General features: G+C 21.8%; 2 protein-coding genes across 4 annotated transcripts; one reads left to right on the top strand and one right to left on the bottom strand.

Annotated features, from left to right (window-relative positions):
* Nucleotides 1-945: 945 nt before the first annotated feature.
* Nucleotides 946-7,751, bottom strand: LOC122505876 (sorting nexin-12). Its single transcript, XM_043617745.1, has 4 exons — nt 7,379-7,751; nt 4,417-4,512; nt 3,933-4,057; nt 946-1,588 (listed from the first exon to the last, which is right to left on the bottom strand). The coding sequence occupies exons 1-4, from the start codon at nt 7,541-7,543 to the stop codon at nt 1,483-1,485; spliced, it is 492 nt and encodes a 163-aa protein (XP_043473680.1). The 5' UTR covers nt 7,544-7,751; the 3' UTR covers nt 946-1,482.
* Nucleotides 7,752-7,925: 174 nt separating this feature from the next.
* LOC122505873 (coatomer subunit beta) lies at nt 7,926-22,604 on the top strand. Of its 3 annotated transcripts, none has more exons than XM_043617741.1 (11): nt 7,926-8,082; nt 11,103-11,480; nt 11,574-11,907; nt 12,238-12,526; nt 12,657-12,997; nt 14,423-14,684; nt 14,827-15,194; nt 18,801-19,245; nt 19,412-19,647; nt 22,133-22,331; nt 22,414-22,604. In XM_043617741.1, exons 2-11 carry the CDS (start codon nt 11,113-11,115, stop codon nt 22,482-22,484), a joined length of 2,913 nt encoding a protein of 970 aa, XP_043473676.1. In that variant the 5' UTR covers nt 7,926-8,082; nt 11,103-11,112; the 3' UTR covers nt 22,485-22,604. The 3 variants fall into 3 exon arrangements, with proteins under 3 accessions (XP_043473676.1, XP_043473678.1, XP_043473677.1); XM_043617742.1 differs by having other exon boundaries at nt 7,939-8,119; XM_043617743.1 differs by having other exon boundaries at nt 22,133-22,604.
* The last annotated feature ends 128 nt before the right edge of the window (nt 22,605-22,732 follow it).

Here is a 22,732-nt window from a genome sequence, read left to right on the forward strand (position 1 = left end):
TAGATTTTGTGGCCATTGGTCCGTAAAACTAAGGTGTTGATTTTTTTAAGAAATAATTTTATTGAAAATACTTTATTTCTCTCTAATGCATTTTCGCCTAACACAGCTCATCAGGAACTAATAAAAATATATATATATATATATAAATGTCGGTTTAAGTGTATACATGTACTTCAAAGTATAATATAGAAAAAAAATATATCTTACCGCATTTGGAAAATAATAAATAAAAAACAATTAAAATTAAAAATTTGAAACATAAATATAAATATTACAAGAGAACATAACCTCAATTGGTAAACCAATTAAAAGAATTGAGTTTTGTAAAAAGAATAACAGGATAGGTCAAAATTCCTCAACTGTCCAGGTCAAAAAATGAATTTTCTCTTAACTTTGCCAAAATGTTACTATTATTAGTAGAGGTGTAAATATGACTTATTATTGAATTTGATAAAATATTTTTTGAGTTACAGAGTTGGAAAATTTTGACTTTTTTGAAAATATCTTTTTTTCGATTTAATATATTGATAAGTAAAATTAATCAAATTAAAAATGTGAATAGTGGTTTTTGAAGGGTTTTTCACGAGCTACAAGCTGGCGATGAAAAAAAATTGTTTTCTTTTAATTCGACCTTGAAATTCAAGGTCAAATTTTTAATTTCAATATTTTTATTTTTTTGTTAACCAATCCCAATGGAAAACTTATCTTTTTTCCTATGAGCCAAATTATTTTTATTTCTTTCGCACTGTATAAGAAATTTACTTTTTTCTATTATTCAAGTAGAATTAAAAAATAAGAGGGAAACCAACTAAATGAAATAAAATTAATTAATTCTATTTTCTTTTTGTAAATTCGATTAATTATAGCTTCGAGCTTCGCCATTTTGGATTTTCGAACTTTTAAAATCAAACTAGAATTTATTATTAAAAAAACAAAAAAGTATAATTCCGATTCACATTATGACATTTATTACAGGAGAAATATGTACAGACATATAAAATCTAGAAAAAAGTATCCAAAGTGTTTTAACATAAATTGGAAAATATTACCAATATTGCAAACATGATTATTTTTAATTAAGGCACTAAATATTTTATAACAGCAAATTATAAACATACTTAAGGGCCTGGTAATTTTTTTTTCCTTTTTGCCTTTGTTACAAAGAAATATAATTGCTTTAAATTAACTAATACACATATAATATAAGGAATTATTAAGCACTTACATATTTATGATGATTATGTTTTCCAAAATACACTACCTCCTTTAAAGATTAAAATATTGAAATACATTACATGCATTTATATTTGATTATAAAAATTCAATGCTATATTTTCAATCAGATAATAAAAAGAGAGAGAGACTATCAATTAAATTTACAATTAATGGATATCTTTAATAAAAAGAATTCATCGTTATTATTAACAACTTTAACAAAATTTAAGAAAAGTATTGCTAGAAATTGACAATCCTCTTCATAGATTATGTATTTCTTATTTTTCCAGGCACATAATTCTTGTCGATAATTAATTCTTGTAGAAACATATGAAGACATCGTTCATTCTGTGCTAACGGGTGTCCGGCTATTCTGTAAACGAAAACAATTATTATGAGAATTTATTGAATGAATCACATTTTAATTGTAATATATCATTTGAAAGCTAATTTCGTCACCTTTAAAATGTATTTTTTAAAATTTTTGTACAATTTTTAACAAAAATATGGCCATTTGTTTAAAAAAAATTAGTCATTCTTTCAAACAAAATTTTTTTAATTTTTTTTTTTTTAGATTTTTTAATAAAAAAAAATCTAAAAAATAAAATTAAAAAATTTTGTTCAGGGCTTGAACTAGGTCCGTGAATTCCGTAAAAGTCCGTAGAAGTCAGTTTTTTAAAAAAAAGGTACGTAAAGTTCGTAATTTTATTGTAAAAATAATAAAAGTTCGCAAATTTAACGATATAATTTGAAGAATTTTTGAAAAGTTACAAATAATTGCAAAAAATCAATTATTTTCAAAATTAATCAAATTCTCTGCAAAAATTCAATCATGGTCAAATTTTTTTTGAAATTTCTCATCAACAATTATTTTTATAAATAATAAAATTCTTCTCCGAAATTCAATTATTTTCAAAAATTTTATTAAAAAAATTCTTCCCAAAAATTCAATTATTTCTAATACAATTTTAATAACATTTCATGAAAGAATTGAATTTAAAAAAAAAATTTTTAATAACATTTTTCGAAATAATCCAATTATTTTCTAAAATTTTAATAAATCCTTCGAAAAAATTCAATTATTCTTATAAGTAGTAAAATTCATTGTAAGAACTAAATTACTTTTTATAAATAATAAAATTCTTTTTAAGAAATTCAATTATTTCACAATACAATTATTAAAAAATTCGATTTTATTCAATAAATTAAAGAAATTTTTTCGAAAGAATTCAAGTATTTTCTAAAACTTTTAATAAAATTCAAGAATTAAATGTTTAATTTCAATTATTAAATAAGAAACACGATTATTGTAAAAACTTGAGAGAAATTGTTCATATAAAATTCAATTACTTTGAAAATTTTCGATTAAAATTATTAAAGAAACTCCATTATTTAAAAAAAAAATTCGAAGAAATTCTTCAAAAGAATTTAATTAGGAATATCAACAATTTGAATAAAATTGTTCCCAAAAATAATAAAATAATAAAAATAATAAAATAATAAAAATAATAAAATTCTTCAAAGAAATTCAATAATTTTAAAAGTTTTTGATAAAATTCTTTGCAAGAATTCAATAATTTACAAATTTTTTTATAAATTTTTTCGCAATAATTCAATTATTTTCATAAATAATAAAATTTTTACAGGGAATTCAATTATTTTCGTAAATAATAAAATTCTTTTTTTTTTACTTCTTTTATTTATTAATTATTTTCATAAATAATTTAATTAGGATTATGAAAAATTTTAATAAAATTCTTTCCAAAAATTTAATTATTTCCATAAATATTAAAATTCTTCGAAGAAATTCAATTGTTATCAAATTTTTTAATAAAAATCTTTGCATAAATTCAATGATTTGTAAATTTTTTATAAATTTTTTTTGCAATAATTGAATTATTTTCATAGATAAATAGTATAAAATTTTTACAGGGATTTAATTATTTTCGTAAATAATAAAATTCTTTTTAGAAATTCAATTATTTTCATAAATAATAAAATTTTCACAGGAACTTAATTATTTTCAAACAAACACAATTTTCATAAAATTTTTCGATAAAAATCGATTATTTAAAATGATTTTTATAAAATTCTTTGCTAGAATTTAATTATTAAAAAAAAAAATTAATAAAGTTCTTCGTAAGAATTCAATTATTTTTGAAAATTTTTTATAAGATTCTTCGTATCAATTCAATTATCTTAAAAAATTTTGATAAAATTCTTTATGAGAATTTAATTTAAAGAAACATTTAATTATTTAATAAGTTATTAATTTTTGTATTTAAATAATTGAATTCTCGTTGAATTTTCCAATAAAAATTGATTTAAAAATGAATTTCAGAGAATTTTTTGAAATAATTGAATTCTGAAAAGGTTTCAATTTAAAATCTTTGAAAATTAAAATTTTAACTAACAATTCTGTAAAATTAATTTTTTCCAAAAGTTTATTTGAATTTTTTTTTGAAATTTTTTTAAGTTGTTATTTTTTAATATATATTTAATTGAAGAGCTTACGAATAATTGAATATTGTAAACAAATAGATTTGTAAATTGTTTAAGAACTTTTTCAAAAATTATTAAAAATAATGAAAATAATCGATTTAAAGAAGAATTTTAGTTAAAAATTCTTTGAAAATAATATTTGAATTGAAATGAGCGACACTGTGATCGTTCACGTATTCCTTTTGTTTCGATAAATTAATTAATATAATACTTACTTGTTTACAAACATTTCTAAACCTTTTCTGCGGTCCTCAATAAAATCTTCTTCAAAAATACCATCGTCCCCTCGAAAGGGCATTTGTCTCTTCCAAGCCTTCCCAGGCAATGGGGGAACTACAATCTTAAAAAAAAAATAAACTTTACATTAATTTTAAAAACATGTTTTAAAAAAAATATTAAAAGATTATCAACCAATTGAGTGGTACACTCTTTTTCAACAAAAATTAATAAATGGAACGAAATTAATAAATGAAACGAAAAAAAAATTTTGTACATAAATTTTTTTTTCGTTTATAACATTTTTGCTTCTATGTAAATGTTTAAAACTTTATTTAAGTTATTTATGTTAATACTTATTCATAATTTATATTACCACTCAAATGGTTAAATTGAATTTTAAAATTTTAACATGATTTTTGGAAATTTGAAAAACTGTTTAAATAGAAATTAAGACAACTTGGAAATTGTAAATAAGCTTACTTTGCTATCTCGTTCTAATTCATTTCTAAGCCATTCAAAATCACTATATCTTCTTCGCACACTAGAATCCTTAACTTTGAAAACGGGAAGATTTGTCTGAAACACAATTAAAGTACAACCATTTAAATTTTTATATCTCAATTTTATTCATTGAATTTTTATTTTCTTTGGACAAAAAATTCAAAAAATAAATCCAAAGTAAAAATTATTTTTTTTTTTACTTTTTTGGATTTTTTGTCCGGTTTTTAAATGTTATATTTTTACTGTTTTTTTTCTTTTAACAAAATCATGTCATTGAATTTTTTTTTTTATTTTGACTGAGTTAGATTATTCCCTAAAATAATTACATTTTTAAATTTGACAATTTTTTGACAAATAGAATTAAAAATTTCATAAATAATAAAAAAAAATTTACAAAATATGTATCTATAGAAAAAATTAATATAAATTAATACAACAAATTTAAAATAAAAGTACCAAAAAACAATAATAAAATTAAGAAAAGTTTCATAAGATTTAAGGAAAATTTAGAGTATAAAAAGTTAAAAAAATTATTATTTGTTATTTGAATTATTTAAATTGTTTTAAAACAAGGAATACGTTTTTTCACAAAAAAAGATAAATTTTCAAATTAAAAAAAAATTTTTTAATGAATTTTTTAATTTTTGAAAAAATGGCCAAAAAAATGTGTGTAAATATTTTTGTAAATCCTTTAAAGAAACAAAATTAAAAATAAATAAATATAAACAATAAGAAATAAATACAAAAATTTAGACAATTTACAATAAACTAAAACCACAAAAACAAAATAAAAGTACGTGCGTAAATTGGAATGTTAAATTTAAAACCGATTTCCAAACGTTATCAATTCCTTAACAAGATTAATAATTAATTAAATAATTAATAATGCGTAGATTTCGAAACATTGGAGTAAATATTTATTAAAAACCTCTTGTTCGAATGTATTCATTTTATTATTGTTCTACCATTAAAAAATCATTTTTCATAAAAATAGAAATTTTTAAATAATTAGAAATTAAAAAATTAGTGGAAAAATTGCAAAATAGATAAATTGAAACGAATAATAATAAAAAATGAGAAAAAAACTATTTTTGTAAAAATGTAAGAGATAAAAAAAATGAAAAAAAAAACACTGAGAAAAATATCAATTAGTGTAAATTATGAAATAACTAAACAAATTAAAAATATCAGGAAGAGAAGAAAATTAAAAAAAAATCATGTAAATGTTTCTCGTAAGCGAAATGAAATGAAACAGTTTATTTTAAAATTTGTCACAATTCATTCACGCATCTTCCTATATATTAAAAATCAGTAAACATTTTTTGTTTGATTATTAAATGTAGATATCGAGCAAAGTTGAGGTTCTCTTGCAATGGACAATATTGATAAGAGATACATGGGGCGTTCCATATACAGAAGTGATTATAAATTATTTAATTTTTGAACAATCAAAATTATGCTTCTCAAAATCTTCATTTGAACTTTCATTACACATTTAAAAAAAAACTATTATTTAAAAAAATTTATAATTAAATTAAATAATTAAAAAATGAAATTGAAAATTTAATTTAGTCTTATTTTTACGAACATTAAATTTTGATTTTTATATATTTTAATATTTTTTATAATAAAAAAAAATAAATAAATAAAAATAAAATAAAAAATAAATAAAATAAATAAAAATAATAATAAATAATAATATAATAATATAATAATATAATAATAATATATAATAATATAATATAATATAATAATAATAATAAATAAAATAAAAAAACTATTAATTAAAACAATTTTTAATTAAATTAAATTAAAATTAAAAAATTAAATTAAAAAAATAATTTAGTCTTATTTTTACTGAGATTAATTTTTCCTTTTGATATATTTTAATTTTTTATTCTAATAATAATTATTTAATGAATAAACAAATTTAGATTAAATGAATAAAATTAATTTTAATTTTAATTAAAAAATATTAAAAGTTTAACTACATTTAAATAAAATTGAAATTCAATAATTATTTTTATAATTTAATATGAAAATGAAAAAAATAATTTAAAAATAATTTTAAAATAGAAAATTTAATATTAGAATATTGAAAAACGGATTAAAAAATTTTTTGTAATTTAATTTTTTAATCGTATTTGGAATAAATATTTCTGAAAAAAACCTTACATTTATTTAATCAAAAAATTTAAATTAATTAAATTCTTCAATAAAAAAATTAATATTGAAAGAAAGAGAAATTTTTCTAGAAAATTATGATTAAACATTTTCTTTGTCTTTACCGTCTTTACGTATAAACTAATCATTGGAAGTCGTAATTTTAAAATTATTGTATAAAGTTAAAATTTAATAACAATGTTCATAATTACATTAATTCGTAAATTATAAGTTTAGATATAAATAATTGTCAAAAAATTGTCATAAATATAATTATTCATTCATTATTAAAAATCTTAAAAGTATTTTAATGCTTCTGCAAAATCAGCTATAATTAGTCCGTTAAAGAATCTATTCCTTTCATATGAAAAATGTCAAAGACTTATTCAACTGAACACTGAAAAGAACTCTTTGGAGTTTATTATTATTTTTTATACAAGCACTGTAACCGAACATAACTTAATAATATCCCACTAATTTAAATTTAATTATAATGAAGCCTTCAACAGGACAGAAAGTTGAAATGTTTTTTTTTTCTTTTTCTAAAGAGAGAAATGTCATTGGCTATGAGAATAAAATTCCTTTGACAGGACTATTCCAAATGGTACAATTATTAAATGTCAAAATGGACATGAAATTAAATTGCAATATTAGAAAAATCGTGAAAAATATTTCAAAAAGAGATAAAAAACGAAAGAAAATGAAGAAAATGAAGAAAATGAAGTAAATGAAGTGAATGAAAAATTTGACAGATTAAAATGAAAGATATATTACTCACCCTCATTCGAACTTCATAATCAGTGTATCGCTTTTTGCCGACACCATGAGTAATGGGATTAATTACATCTATTTCCAAAAAATTAGCTGGCGCAGCGTAAGCATCGTCCAGGGTTTGTTTTTTTACATTTAATCGTCGAGTAGCATCAACAGTTGTATCTGCCATTGTCAATAACACACAAAATCATCCGCCTATTTCACACCGTGGTCTTTTTTCAAGAACTAATAATAACAAGATTGAACTCTCTAATTTCGAACTGTTCCGAACTGTTGGACGAAGAATGCCGAGTACATTATTTTAATAATGAAAATTATTGTAAATTGTTGGGGACATGCGTGAAACGTTGTGTGTTCCAAGCGCACTGAGACCGCAATAAAATTACGTGTGAAAGTGCCGTCATTATGGTTCTTCTACATTAATACTCTACTGTCAGAAAGCGTTGTGACAAGGCTTTAAGTTTTCTTGACGTTTTCACGTAGGTAGCAGAATGACCGCAGCGCCAATAATGAGTGTCATGTTACCTCTCTGCAATATAGAGTAAGAGTGGATACCCAGGAGAATTCTTTCTTCCATCATAATCGTGTTCGTGGCACAATTTCGTTTGACACGTATATGTCAACATAATACAGATGTCAAATTAAATGAAATTTACTTATATTTTTTTAATTTTTTGAGTGTTACTGTTCTACGGCTCGAAATAAAAGGTAAAATAACAATTGACATCAAACTATCTTAATAAAGGTAACTTATCACCTTACAAATGTTGCTGTCAGTAAATATAACCTCAAAAAGTTTATATGCTTTTATTACTAATTCATTATCAATAATTCAACAGTACAATGTAATTAAATAAACAAAAAGACTTAACATTTTTCTCAGTAGCTTTTAATATACTTTTACTTTAATTTTTAGTATTCTTTTCAATTGAATTGAGAATTTCCAATCTGCCCTTTATCAAATTTATATCTGCAACAGTAGTTATTTCTAGTCAGTTTAATTATGCAATTTATGTGCATTTTATAAAATATTGTATACATTTCTAAAGAGTTTGTTCTTTTATTTCATTGTCTTTATAATTCTGTTCAGTATTTCTCATAATTTCATCTGTTTCATTAAAAATTATTCAAAGAAACTTAATTTTTTTTCTTATAAATTTTCTAAAATAGTTCTGTCTTTAGTGGGGAGATTTTAATAAATTTGTTTAGTCAAATCGATTTTTTTAGTAAAAACAATTGACTGTTTACCAAGTACATTTTCTCTACATTGTTCAAGTACACTATTGTCATAAACTTTTAGTGATTAATTTAAGAGTATTAAGTTTGGTTATTTGCAAATAATTCGAGAAAATCAATCCATTAAAGTAAGTTATAAGCCTATTTGTTATTTTTTCAATTCAAAATTTGACTTCGAAATATTATGTTTTGACTAAAGTTGTTAAGGAGCAACTTAAAAATACTTTAAAACCGTACCTACATTATAATCTTTAAAAGTATAAAGAAAAATATTGGTGTTTATTTTGATATTTTATAAAAATCCAATTTTTTAACGTTTGACACAATACAAAGGCATAAATTCTTGAAGTACGTATCAATAGTGACGACCATTTTTAAAAGGCCATGACAAACTGCAATTATGTTAAAGTCGATGCAATTTTATTTATTGAAGCTCTGTGTAAAAATCGGAACAATTTTGACCCCTATTTTTTTCGTCGCAGGGAAACAATTATTTTCAATAATTTTCAAGTAATTCTGCAAAATAATTCAATTATCTTGATAACCAACAAAATTCTTCCCATAAAATCAATTATTTTAAGGAATTTTAATGAAATTCTTTTCAAAAATTCAATTATTTTGATAAATATCAAAATTATTCTCAAGAATTCAATTATTGTCAAAAATTTTAATTGAGTTCTTGGCAAAATTTCAATTATTTAAACAAAATTTAATAAAATACTTTACACGAATTCAATTATTTTTATAAATTATAATAAATATCTCGTCAAGAATTCAATTATTTTTATAAATAGCAAAATTTTTCGCTAAAACTTCAATTATTTTCAAAAATTTAAATAAAATTCTTTGCAACATTTCAATTATTTTTAAAAGTTTTTCGCAATTCAATGTTTTTAAATATTTACTATTTTCATAAAATTTATCAACAGATTTAATTATAGAAAAAACTTGTTGACGCAAATCTACGGAAAGATTCAATTATTTTCATAAATAATAAAATTTCAATTTACGAATTCAATTATTTTCATCGCAGAAATTCAAATATTTTTAATACAATTTTAAATAAATTCCTTGAAAAATGCAATTATTATTAAAAATTTTACTAATACTTGAGGAAAGAATTCAATTTTAAGAAACATTCAATTATTCAATAAAACAATAAAATTCGTTGCAATTATTCAAATATTTTCATAAATAACATTTAATTCGTTGCAGAAAATCAATTATTTTCAAAAAATTTTAAGTAATTTTGCAAAAGAATTCAATTAGCTTGATAAACAACAAAATCGCATAAATTCTTCCCATAAAATAAATTATTCTAAGGAATTTTAATAAAATTCTTTTCCAAAATTCAATTATTTTGATAAATATCAAAATTCATCACAAGAATTCAATTCTTTTGAAAAGTAATAAAATACTTTGCAGAAATTAAATTATTTAAAAAATTTTTTAAAAATTCTCGTCAAGAATTTAATTATCTTTATAAATAGAAAGGGAAATTCTTCTCAAGAATTAACTTATTGTCAAAATTTTTTTTAATATTCTTCTCAAAAAGTCAATTATTTTCAAAAATTTTAATAAAATTCTTCTTATGAATTCAATTGTTTTCAAAAACTATTATTTAAATTCTTCTCAAGAATTCAATTATTTTTTAAAAATTTAATAAAATTCTACAAAAAAGTTTTCAATTATTTCCAATGATTTTTAAGTAATTCTGCAAAAGAATTCAAATATTTTGATATCCAACAAAATTCTCCCAATAAAATTAATTATTTTAAGGAATTTTAATGAAATTCCTTTCCAAAATTCAATTATTTTGATAAATATCAAAATTCTTCTCAAGAATATTCAATTATTGTCAAAAATTTTAATTAAATTCTTGGCAAAACTTCAATTATTTAAACAAAATTTAATAAAATACTTTGCATAAATTCAATTATGTATTTTTATAAATTTTAAAGAATATCTCATCAAGAATTCAATTATTTTCATAAATAGCAAAATTTTTCGCCAAAAATTCAAGTATTTTCAATAATTTCAATAAAATATTTAAAAAAATTTCAATTATTTTGATAAACATCAATATTCATCACAAGAATTCAATTCTTTTGAAAAGTAATAAAATACTTTGCAGAAATTAGATTATTTTCAAAAATTTTTAAAAATTCTCTCCAAGAATTAAATTATCTTTATAAATAGATAGGGAAATTCTTCTCAAGAATTAAGTTATGGTCAAAATTTTTAACAAAAATTCTTCTCAAAAAGTCAATTATTTTCAAAAATGTTAATAAAATTCTTCTCATCAATTCAATTTTTTTCGAAAATTATTATTTAAATTCTTCTCAGGAATTCAATTATTTTTAAAAAATTGAATAAAATTCTTCAAAAAGTTTTCAATTATTATCAAAAATTGTTATAAAATTCTGTAATATAATAAATTTAAAGAGAAATTCGAAAACTTTTTTTTTTACTATGAATTTTTATTTTTACAGTGACATCAAGATGAGTACTGTAGCAGAGCAACCATGTTACACCCTGATCAACATAGCAATTGATGCAGAGCCTTTCAATGAAATGCAATTAAAGCAAGATCTCGAGAAAGGCGACATCAACACTAAAATTGAGGCTCTTAAAAAGACAATTCACATGATTTTAAGTGGAGAAAGACTTCCTGGTCTTTTGATGACAATTATTCGATTTATTTTACCTCTTCAAGATCATATAATAAAGAAACTTCTCTTAATATTTTGGGAAATTGTACCCAAAACTTCTGCCGATGGAAAATTACTTCAAGAAATGATTTTAGTTTGCGATGCTTATAGAAAAGATCTTCAGCATCCTAATGAATTTGTCAGAGGCTCTACTTTACGGTAAGATACATATGAAATAACAAATTTCTATAATTTTGAAAGAGATTTTTCAGTCAGAGACTTGATAACGAAATGCTAAAATAAAAATTTCAGATTTCTTTGCAAATTAAAGGAACCAGAATTACTTGAACCCTTGATGCCAGCTATTATTGCGTGTCTAGAACATCGTCATTCATACGTACGACGTAATGCTGTTCTGGCGATATTTACAATTTATCGTAACTTTGAATTTCTTATACCCGACGCACCGGAACTAATAGCGAAATACTTGGAAGGAGAGCAAGATATGTCCTGCAGAAGAAATGCTTTCTTAATGCTTCTACATGCAGATCAAAATAAAGCTTTGGCATATCTAACAGCGTGCTTGGATCAAGTTCCCAGCTTTGGAGATATCCTTCAACTTGTTATCGTTGAATTAATTTATAAGGTAACTAGCAAACTAAAAGAACGTGATATTCAATTTATTAATATGCAAATTACAAAATTTTAATTTTAATAAAAGGTTGCCAAGGATTAAATTATTTTCAATACAATTTTAATTATATTTTCTCGAAAGAATTCAATGATTGAAAAAAATATTCATAAAATTCTTTGAAGTGAATTCAATTATTTTCCAATTTTTCTATAAATACTTTGCGAGAATTCAATGATTTTCAGTAAATTAATTTTAAAATTCAAAACATTTAAAAAGGAAAATTATTTTTAAAAAAATTGGGAAACAAAAAAGCAAACATTTATATTTGCATGTTTCTTTCAGGTGTGCTTGGCGAATCCATCAGAGCGCGCTCGTTTCATAAGGTGTATTTACAGTTTATTGAATTCTCCAAGTGCTGCAGTTCGTTATGAAGCCGCTGGAACTTTAGTAACACTTTCAAGTGCTCCAACTGCAATAAAAGCTGCTGCTTCTTGTTACATAGAACTTGTCGTCAAAGAAAGCGACAATAATGTAAAACTTATTGTTCTTGATCGTCTTATAGCGATGAAGGAGAGTCCATCACACGAAAGAGTTCTTCAGGATCTCGTCATGGATATTCTGCGTATCCTAGGTTTGATACAAGATTCCTTTATTTTACCACATAAAAACAATTTCTATTTAAATCCATTATCAAATTTTCGTTTCTTTTATTTCGCATCTTTTTTGTTATGCAAAAATTTACAATGGGAAATATTTTACAGGTTCGCCAGCTTTAGAAGTGCGTTCAAAGACTTTGTCCTTGGTGATGGATTTGGTAACAACTCGAACGGTTGAAGAGATGGTTCAATTGCTGAAGAAGGAAATCTTGAGAACTTCCGGTGGAGAGCATGAGGATGCTGGGAAATATCGGCAACTTCTTGTTCGAACATTACACTCGTGCTCTATTAAATTTGCCGACGTCGCCGTTACTGTTATTCCCGTATTAACTGATTTTCTAGCTGAAAATAATGAGGCTGCTGCTACAGATGTTCTTGTTTTCGTTCGCGAAGCAATTCAAAGATTTGAAAATCTTAGACCACTTATAATTGAAAAATTACTTGAGGTAAATTAAAACGTTACGTTAAATAGTTATAAGCGCGTCAAAAATATTAAAAAGATAATTTTTATATTAGTTTCTTATGTTTAAAACAACTTTAAGTAGATAAGTTCCTTAAAAAATTTTAACTTTTAACATTCTAAGGAATATCAGTCTAAGATAGCAATTCATAAGAAAATTTTGAAATTTCGTGACTTATTTTGTTTGCCTTATAAACTATAAAATTACCACGAATTCTAATACAAAACCTTCAATTTTTTCTATTTCTGACAATAATTTCCTTTTAAATAACTTAATTCTTGAATTATCAGAAAATTATTACTCAGCAATTATTTAATGAATCTAAAGTTAGTTTAATTTAATTTTTAAATATATATAAATTTAATTAATTATTAAAAATCATGGATTTATAGAAAAATTTTAGTTAAAAACATTTAAAAAAATTGAATTTTGGAGAAGTTATAAATGATTGCAGAAATTCAATTATTTTAAAAAGTATTATAAAATTCTTCGCAGAAACACAATTATGTTAAAAATTTTTTAAAAATTCTCGTCAAAATTTGAATTATCTTTGAAATTAATAAAACTCTTCTCTCAAATTCAATTATTTTCAAAAATTTTAATAAAATTCTAAGCAAACATTAAATTATTTCCATAAATAATAAAAATTTCACAGGAATTCAATTATTTACAAATTTTTTATAAATTTCTTCGCAATAATTCAATTTTTTACATAAATAATATTTTTTACAGGGATTCAATTACTTTCATAAATAAATTAAACTCATCGCAGAATTTCACATATTTTTAATATACAATTTTAATCGAATTCCTCGAAAAATGTAATTATTCTTAAAAATTTTAATAAAATTCGTAGAAAAAATTGAATTATTAAAAAATTTATTATTTATGAAAGTAATTGAATTCATGTGAAAAATTTTATTATTTGTGAAAATAATTGAATTTTTGGGAAGAATTTTATAAAAAATTTTTTAAATAATTTGATTATTTCTGAAAAATTTTATGGATATTTAAATAAATTATTATAAAACATGAAGTTATCGATCACTTCGAGTTATCGATATTTTCAGGTTTTATAATAATATTCTTATAAAAAAATAAAAAATAAAAATGATTAAATATTTATTTAAAATAGAAGTTATTTATTTATTAGTTATTATTTATAATAGAAGTTATTGATGTTTTCGAATAATTTTCTAATTAAAGAAATTCGTAAAAAAAGGCAATAGAATCTTTCTTTGATTATTATCTAATCATTTTTAGAGTGAATCGGAATATTCTTTAGGGTCTGAGAAAAAGGCAACATTTCTTTTGGAAATCAGGAAAAAAAATAAATTTTTTGTGGCAACCCTGAAGTGTAAAAGAATGTGAATGAATTTTCCTAATTCCAATAAAATCTTCTTGTTACAGGTCTTTCCGCAAATTCGATCAGTTAAAGTACATCGGGCTGCACTCTGGATACTTGGAGAGTATGCAACATCAAAGGAAGACATCGAAGCGGTTATGAATCGCGTAAGAGCTGCTTTAGGAGAATTGCCTTTAGTTGAGGCAGAGAACAATCGTCAAGCGGGTGAAAAAAGTTTAGACGAAAGTGCACAAAATTCTACAATTCAATTGGTCACATCAGATGGAACTTATGCAACTCAAAGTGCTTTTAATTCCGTCTTAACAGGTAATCATTTTTCATTGAAATATAATATTTTTATTGTAAAATATTTACAGTTCAATATATGGTACAATCCTAAATTTATAATTTATTATTTTATTAATTTTTTATTTACAATAATAATTTTGTATGTTGTATTTAAATTTAGGAAAGAAAGAAGAGAAGCGTCCCACACTGGTACAGTACATGATGGACGGGGATTTCTTTATTGGCGCATCATTAGCAACAACACTTTCGAAACTTGCTCTTCGTTATAAAAATCTAGAAACAAGCCATCAAAAGAGCAACAGAATGCAAACTGAAGCGATGCTTATTATGTCCAGTGTTCTTCAGTTCGGTAGATCTGGCCTTCCTACGAAACCCATGACACACGACGATGTCGAAAGGGTTTCTCTTTGTTTGCGATCGCTCGCTTGTCCGACGCCACTTGTTCAAAGAGTATTTACAGAAGGATGCCGTGAAGCTCTAGGTAGAATGCTCACGGCCAAAGCGGAAGAGGATTTGCTTAGTCAAAAGGTGAGTTAATCCATAAAATCAAAATCTATAAAGGAAAATTCATCCAAAATTCAATTATTTTCATAAATAATAAAATTCTTCCAAGGAATACAATTATTTTTGAAAATTTTAATAAAATTCTTTGCAACTATTCAATTATTTTCATAAATAATAAAATTCATAGCAGGATTTCAATTATTTTTAAAACAATTTTACAGGAATTAATCAAACAATGTAATTATTCTTAAAAATTTAATTTCGATTCTTCAAAAAAATCAATTATTTAAAAAAATGTTTTTTTAAAAAATTTTTTGGATGAATTCAATTATTCACAAAAATATTAGAATTTTTCACAGGAATCCATTTATTTTCAAATATTTTAATAAAATTGTTCGAAAGAAATCAATTATTTTAAATACAATTATAATGAATTTTTTTTTAAATAATTCAATTATTCTTTTAGATTTTTATAACATTCTTCCTAAGAAAATTCAATTAGATAAATATTAACAAAATTATTCCTTAATATTCAATTATTTTGAGGAAAATTAATAAATTTCTTTGCAAAATTCAATTATTATCATAAATAACAATATTCATTACAAGAATTTAATTATTTTTAAATTATTTTAAAATGCTTTTTAGGAATTCAATTATTTTCAAAAAAAAAAAAATTTAATAAATTGCTACACAGACATTCAATATTATTCTCAAAAATCTTAATAGAATTCTTTGTAAAATTTAATTATTTTTAAACACTTTTCGCAATTCAATGATTTTCAATATCTCCTATTTTTATAAAATTTCCAAACAGAATTCAGTTATTTAAAAAAATTTTTGTAAAAATCATCGTAAGAATTCAATTATATTCATAAATAATAAAATTTTCACAGGAATTCAATCATTTTACAATACAATTTTAATTAAATTATTTCAAATAATTTAATTATTTTTCAAAGTTCAAAAAAAATTCTGTAAAATAAATCAATTTTTCTTAAAAATTTTAATATAATGACTCCAAGAATTTAATTATTTGCAAAAGCTATAACAAAATTATTATCAAGAATTCAATTATATTCAAAATAACAAAATTTTGTGCAAAAAGTAAATTATTTTCAAAAAATTTAATAAAATTCTTCGAAAGAATTCAATTCAATAATTCAATTATTTTTATAAACAATGAAACTCATCGCAGAATTTCAAATAATTTTAATCGAATTGTTCGAAAAATTTAATTATTTTTAAAAATTTTATTAAAATTCGTCGAAGTAATTATAATATTTAAAAAAATTATTGATAAAATTCTTTATGAGAATTATTTAATCAATTAAGGCAATAAATTATTTATTTTTGTATTTAAATAATTAAATTCTCGTAGAATTTTTTAATAAAAATTGATTTAAAAATAAATTTCAGTTAAAATTTTAGATGATAATTGAATATTGAAAGCCTGTATTTTTATAAATAATTGAAATTTAAAAAGGTTTTATTAGAATTTAAGTATTATTGTCAATAAATTTTTAATTACATTGCTTAAAAGAATTCAATTATTTTCAAAAATTTTAATGAAATTCTTTTTAACAATTCAATTAATTTATTTTCAAAATAATTTTAATAAAATTCTTCGCAAAAATTTAATTAAGGTCAAAAGTTTGAAAAAATTATCGTCAAAATTTCAATTATCTTTGTAAATATTAAAATTTTACTTCAAAATTCAATTATTTTCAAAAATTTTAATGTAATTCTTTTTAACAAATTCAATTTTTTTCATAAATTCTCCTCCATTCAATGATTTTCAATATCTACTATTTTAATAAAATTTTCCAAAAGAAATGAATTATTTTAAACATTTTTTGATAAAATTCTAAGCAAACCTTTTATTATTTTTATATAAATAACAAATATTTCACAGCAATTCAATTATTTACCAATTTTTTTATAAATTTCTTTGCAATAATTCCATTATTTTCAAAAATATTCAATTTATTTTCACAGAGATTCAATTATTTTTATAAATATTAAAGAACTTTTTCAAAAATTAATTAAAAATAATAAATTTATAAAAGATGTTTAGTTAAAAACACGAAAAAAAATTCAATTTTGTAAAAGTTAGAAATTATTGCAAAAATTCAATTATTTTTCAAGAGTAATAATATTCTTCGCAAAAATTAAATATTGTTTAAAAGTAATAAAATTCTTCTTAGGGATTTAATTATTTTCACAAATAATAAAACTCATTGCTGAATTTCAATTATTTTTAATACAATTTGAATCGAATTTCTCGAAAAATGTAATTATTCTTAAAAATTTAATTAAAATTCGTTGATAGAATTGAATTATTTGAAAATTTGTTGATTACGATTCTTTATGGGAATTGAATTTTAGGAAACATTCAATTATTCAATAAATTACTTATTTTTGTATTTAAATAATTAAATTGTCGTAGAATTTTCTAATTATAATTGATTCAAATATGAATTTCAGTTAAAATTGTAGATAATTGAATTTTGATCTTTGAATGTTTTAATTTTTCATACTTTTAACTGAAAGTTGTGTAGATTTAATTTTTTTGAAAAAGTTCAATTGAATTTTTTTTAAGTTATTTGAAGTTTTTATTTTCTAATATTTGATTGAAAAATTTCCGAATAATCGATGTAATTTCGTAAAATTGAATTGTAAACAAAAGGATTTGAAAATGTTGAAAGAAATGTTTTAAAAATTATTAATAATTAATAATAATAATTAATTTGAAGAAGAATTTTAGTTAAAAATTTTGGAAAACAATAATTGAATTAAAATGATGAAAGTAATTTTGAATAAGTTACAGTAACAATATTCTTATAATATAAAATAATGATTTTATCAGTCGGTCATTTTTAATTATTATAAAACATGAAGATATCGATGACTCTGAGTCGAAGACTCGGAGTTATCGATATTTTCATGTTTTATAACAATTTTCTATAAGATGTTTACTTTCAAAAAGGTTTGAATTAAAAATTTTGTTAAATATAAATGTAGTTTTAAAAACCTGGGAAAATTCCGTTTTTTAACCTGGAAAAGTCAGGGAATTTGAAATGAGCAAAAGCTTGGCAACCTTGATTATTGAATTAATTTTTAGAATCACACTAGATTTTTAATAATTAAAGTTCGAAACATTTTGTGAATTGAAATTTCTGAAAATTTTAGTTGCTGTAAAACTGTAATAATATTACAATTTTTATTTTGAAATAAATTTATTAAAGTTTTTAATAATTTTATTTAAAAATTTCAACAAAATAATTTTTGAATTTTGGGAGAATGAAAGTTGTAGTTTTTATAAATAATTAATTTCAAAAAGGTTTTACACTGAAATCATCTTGAATATTTTAATTCCTGTGGAAAAATAAATGGGTATTTAAATATTTGTTTAAAAAGAAAATTATTCTATTTCTAAATGTAATTTTATTTAGAAATTATGAAAAAATTGAGTCATTGAATTTAATTTTTCGATAGCTACTCTTTTTTATACTTTTTCTTCAATCTTCAAGCTACTTTTTCCAAAAATTAATTATCGAGTACGGAGCCTGCGGTAATTAAAGCGAAATTCGGAAATCAATGTCTATAATTGTAACACTTTTATTTCAGGCTAAGGAGAAACCAGGGAATATTGTACAGGTCGATGATGCAATACAATTTATGCAGTTAACTCGTGGATCGGATTTAACAGGCGGTGCGGGTGATGTTTTTGAACAAAGTTTAAGTGCAGCAGTGGCAGGAAAGTCCGCCGGAGCTCAAGACGTTTCCATTCCAAATGCTCTAAGCAAAGTGACGCAACTCACTGGTTTCTCTGATCCCGTCTATGCCGAGGCTCTTGTCCACGTGAATCAGTACGACATTGTCCTTGACGTCCTCATTGTTAATCAGAGTGAAGATACACTTCAAAATTGTACTCTTGAACTTGCCACAATGGGTGATTTGAAACTTGTCGAGAGACCGCAGGCCATTGTATTGGCGCCCCGAGACTTTGCGAGTATTAAAGCTAACGTTAAAGTTGCGTCCACTGAGAATGGAATTATCTTTGGAAATATTGGTAAGGCAATTTGTATTATTCTTCGAGGTATCCATGGAATAGTTAAGCATTCCAATTTTTACACTTTTTTATTCGAAAAGGTTTTTAAATATTATTATTTGTCTAATTTCTCTGAAAGTTAATATTGTTGGAAATAGGAAATATTTATTACTTTAAATTTGTCTAGTGTACGACGTGTTCGGTGCCGGATCAGATAGGTGTGTTGTCGTTTTAAATGACATTCACATCGATATTATGGACTATATTGTACCAGCTACTTGTACAGATGCTGAATTCCGTCAAATGTGGGCGGAATTCGAATGGGAAAATAAAGTGTCGGTAAATACGACTCTCTCCGATTTGCGAGATTATTTGGCACATCTTTTGAAATCGACTAACATGCGCTGCTTGACGCCAGAAAAGGTATTTTTATTATTTCAAATTTTAAATACTCAATATTTTCATGTTAAAAATTCATATGCGCGCTCTCACTTTTAATTTTTGCAACTTCAAAGAATTTCGCAGATTTACAGGAATGCCACAAAACATTAATTTTTTCCCTTATTTCTAGACAAAATTTTGACTTTTTCCCTGACCCTAAAGAATATTCTAATTAACTGAAATGAATTTTTAAATCAATTTTTATTAAACAATTTTAGGAGAATTCAATTATTTAAATACAATAATTAATTTATTGGATAATTGAATATTTCTTAAAATTGAATTCTCATAAAGAATTTCATTAACAAATTTTTAAATAATTAAATTCTTTTGAAGAATTTTAATAAAATTGTAATTATTTTAAAAATAATTACATTTTTCGAAGAATTCATTTAATATTATATTAAAAATAATTGAAATCCTATCAAAAATTTGATTATTTATGAAAATAATTAAATTATTTTATAATACATAATAATTGAATACTTGAATAATTGAACACAATAATTGAAATTTTATCCAGAGAATTTTATTAGAATTTATAAAAATAATTGAATTTTGGAGAATTTTATAATTTATAAAGATATTTAATCTTTGACATTTAATTGAAATTTTGACTAGAATTAAAAAAAAATTTTGAACATAATTGAATTTTTTCAAAGAATTTAATTACTTTTGTAAATAATCAAATTCTTGAGATGAATTTTATTAATATTTCTTTTTAAATAAATGAATAATTTTGTGGAATTTTATAGAAATAGTAAATACATAATATTGAAAATAATTTAATTCTTTACAGAATTATTACAGCAAAGCTTTTTAAAATAATTGAATTTCTTTGATGAATTTTAATAAAAATTTTAAGAATAAATAATTACATTTTTTCGAGAAATTCCATTAAAATTGTATTTAAAAAAATCGCACAAATCCAAGACCTTCTCATTTTTTATGAGAATGTAATAAATAATGGAATTCCTTAAAAGAATTTTATTATTTATGAAAATAATTATATTTCTGCATAGAATTTTATCAAAATTTTTTTTAAATAATTGAATTCTTTTGGAAAGTTTTATTAAAATAGTTTCAATAATTTTTAAGAAATTCTGCAAAAGAATTTAAATATTTTTATAACCAAAAAAATTCTCCCCATAAAATCAATTATTTTAAGGATTTTTAATCAAATTCTTTTTCAAAATTCAATTATTTTGATAAATATCGAAATTCTTCTCAAGAATTCAATTATTGTCAAAATTTTAATTAAATTCTTGGCAAAATTTCAATTATTTAAATAGAATTTAATAAAATACTTTGCAAGAATTTAATTATTTTTATAAATTTTAATGAATATCTCGTTAAGAATTCAATTATTTTTATAAATAACAAAATTTTTCGCCAAAAATTAAATTATTTTCAAAAATTTAAATAAAATTCTTTGCAACATTTCAATTATTTTTAAAAGTTTTTCGCAATTCAATGTTTTTAAATATTTACTAGTTTCATAACATTTATCAACAGATTTAATTATAGAAAAAACTTATTGATAATACAATTCTACGAAAAGATTCAATTATTTTCATAAATAATAAAATTTCATTTACGAATTCAATTATTTTCATCGCAGAATTTCAGATATTTTTAATACAATTTTAAATAAATTCCTTGAAAAATGCAATTATTATTAAAAATTTTATTAAAACGTGAGGAAAGAATTCAATTTTAAGAAACATTCAATTATTCAATAAAACAATAAAATTCGTTGCAATAATTCAAATATTTTCATAAATAACATTTAATTCGTCGCAGAAAATCAATTATTTTCAAAAATTTTTAAGTAATTTTGCAAAAGAATTCAATTAGCTTGATAAACAACAAAATCGAATTTATTCTTCCCATAAAATAAATTATTCCAAGGAATTTTAATAAAATTCTTTTCCAAAATTCAATTATTTTGATAAATATCAATATTCATCAGAAGAATTAAATTCTTTTGAAAAGTAATAAAATACTTTGGAGAAATTAAATTATTTTCAAAATTTTTTAAAAATTCTCGTAAAGAATTCAATTATCTTTATAAATAGATAGGGAAATTCTTCTCAAAAATTAAATTATTGTCAAAAAATGTTTTTAATATTCTTCTCAAAAAGTCAATTATTTTCAAAAATTTTAATAAAATTCTTCTTATGAATTCAATTGTTTTCAAAAACTATTATTTAAATTCTTCTCAAGAATTCAATTATTTTTTAAAAATTTAATAAAATTCTTAAAAAAGTTTTCAATTATTTTCAAAAATTGTTATAAAATTCTTTAATATAATAAATTTCATTAAAATTTTAATTAAATTCCTTAAAAAAATGAAATATTTTCAAAAGTCTCCTATTTCCCCTAAAATACTTTTTAGGGACACTGTGAAGCCTGTTTATATGAAATGAAATTGAAATTTGAAGATTAAAATATTTGATGATTTCAGGCTCTTTCTGGTCAATGTGGATTTATGGCCGCTAATATGTATGCAAAATCGATATTTGGTGAAGACGCCTTGGCCAATTTGTCTATTGAAAAACCATTGAATAGACCAGATGCTCCAGTGGTTGGACACATTCGTATTAGAGCTAAAAGTCAAGGAATGGCACTTTCCCTTGGTGATAAAATAAATTCAACACAAAAAGGTCCTCAAAGTAAAGTTGTCCAAGCTGCTTGAATAAAAATTACTCATGTTAGAAATTAATATCCTGCTTTTATTGTTCACAGTAAATTTTTATGACGCGGTAAAAGAAAGAGAAGAGAAAAGATTTATTAACATCTCTAAATCTTACGTGTGAATGTAATCATTATAGGCGTTTGTTTGTACTTCTTTTATTTCACTTTTACATATTATCTTATTTGTTAAAATAGATTTTTAAATTCTTTTAAATAAATGGAAGAAATATAAATAAAAACTATTTGTGTCTAGATTATTTCTTATGATCCTTTAATCAATTAATTTTGTTATAGCTTTTTTTTTTAAAAAAAAAGCTTTTTGAGATTATGGATTACGAATGAGATGTAAAAATTTCAAAATTCAAAATGG

Source organism: Leptopilina heterotoma, unplaced genomic scaffold, assembly GCF_015476425.1.
Source record: "Leptopilina heterotoma isolate Lh14 unplaced genomic scaffold, ASM1547642v1 Lhet_38, whole genome shotgun sequence".
Taxonomy (NCBI): domain Eukaryota; kingdom Metazoa; phylum Arthropoda; class Insecta; order Hymenoptera; family Figitidae; genus Leptopilina; species Leptopilina heterotoma.

Excerpts from the sequence above, each read along its gene's own strand:
- LOC122505876 (XM_043617745.1), bottom strand. The coding sequence starts at position 7,543 with ATGGCAGATACAACTGTTGATGCTACTCGACGATTAAATGTAAAAAAA. Across the intron at positions 4,513-7,378 it reads ATTATGAAGTTCGAATGAGG|ACAAATCTTCCCGTTTTCAA; the intron begins GTGAGTAATATA and ends ATTGTGTTTCAG. Across the intron at positions 1,589-3,932 it reads TTAGAAATGTTTGTAAACAA|AATAGCCGGACACCCGTTAG; the intron begins GTAAGTATTATA and ends TTTCGTTTACAG.
- LOC122505873 (XM_043617741.1), top strand. The coding sequence starts at position 11,113 with ATGAGTACTGTAGCAGAGCAACCATGTTACACCCTGATCAACATAGCA. Across the intron at positions 12,998-14,422 it reads TAATTGAAAAATTACTTGAG|GTCTTTCCGCAAATTCGATC; the intron begins GTAAATTAAAAC and ends TTCTTGTTACAG. Across the intron at positions 15,195-18,800 it reads AGGATTTGCTTAGTCAAAAG|GCTAAGGAGAAACCAGGGAA; the intron begins GTGAGTTAATCC and ends CTTTTATTTCAG.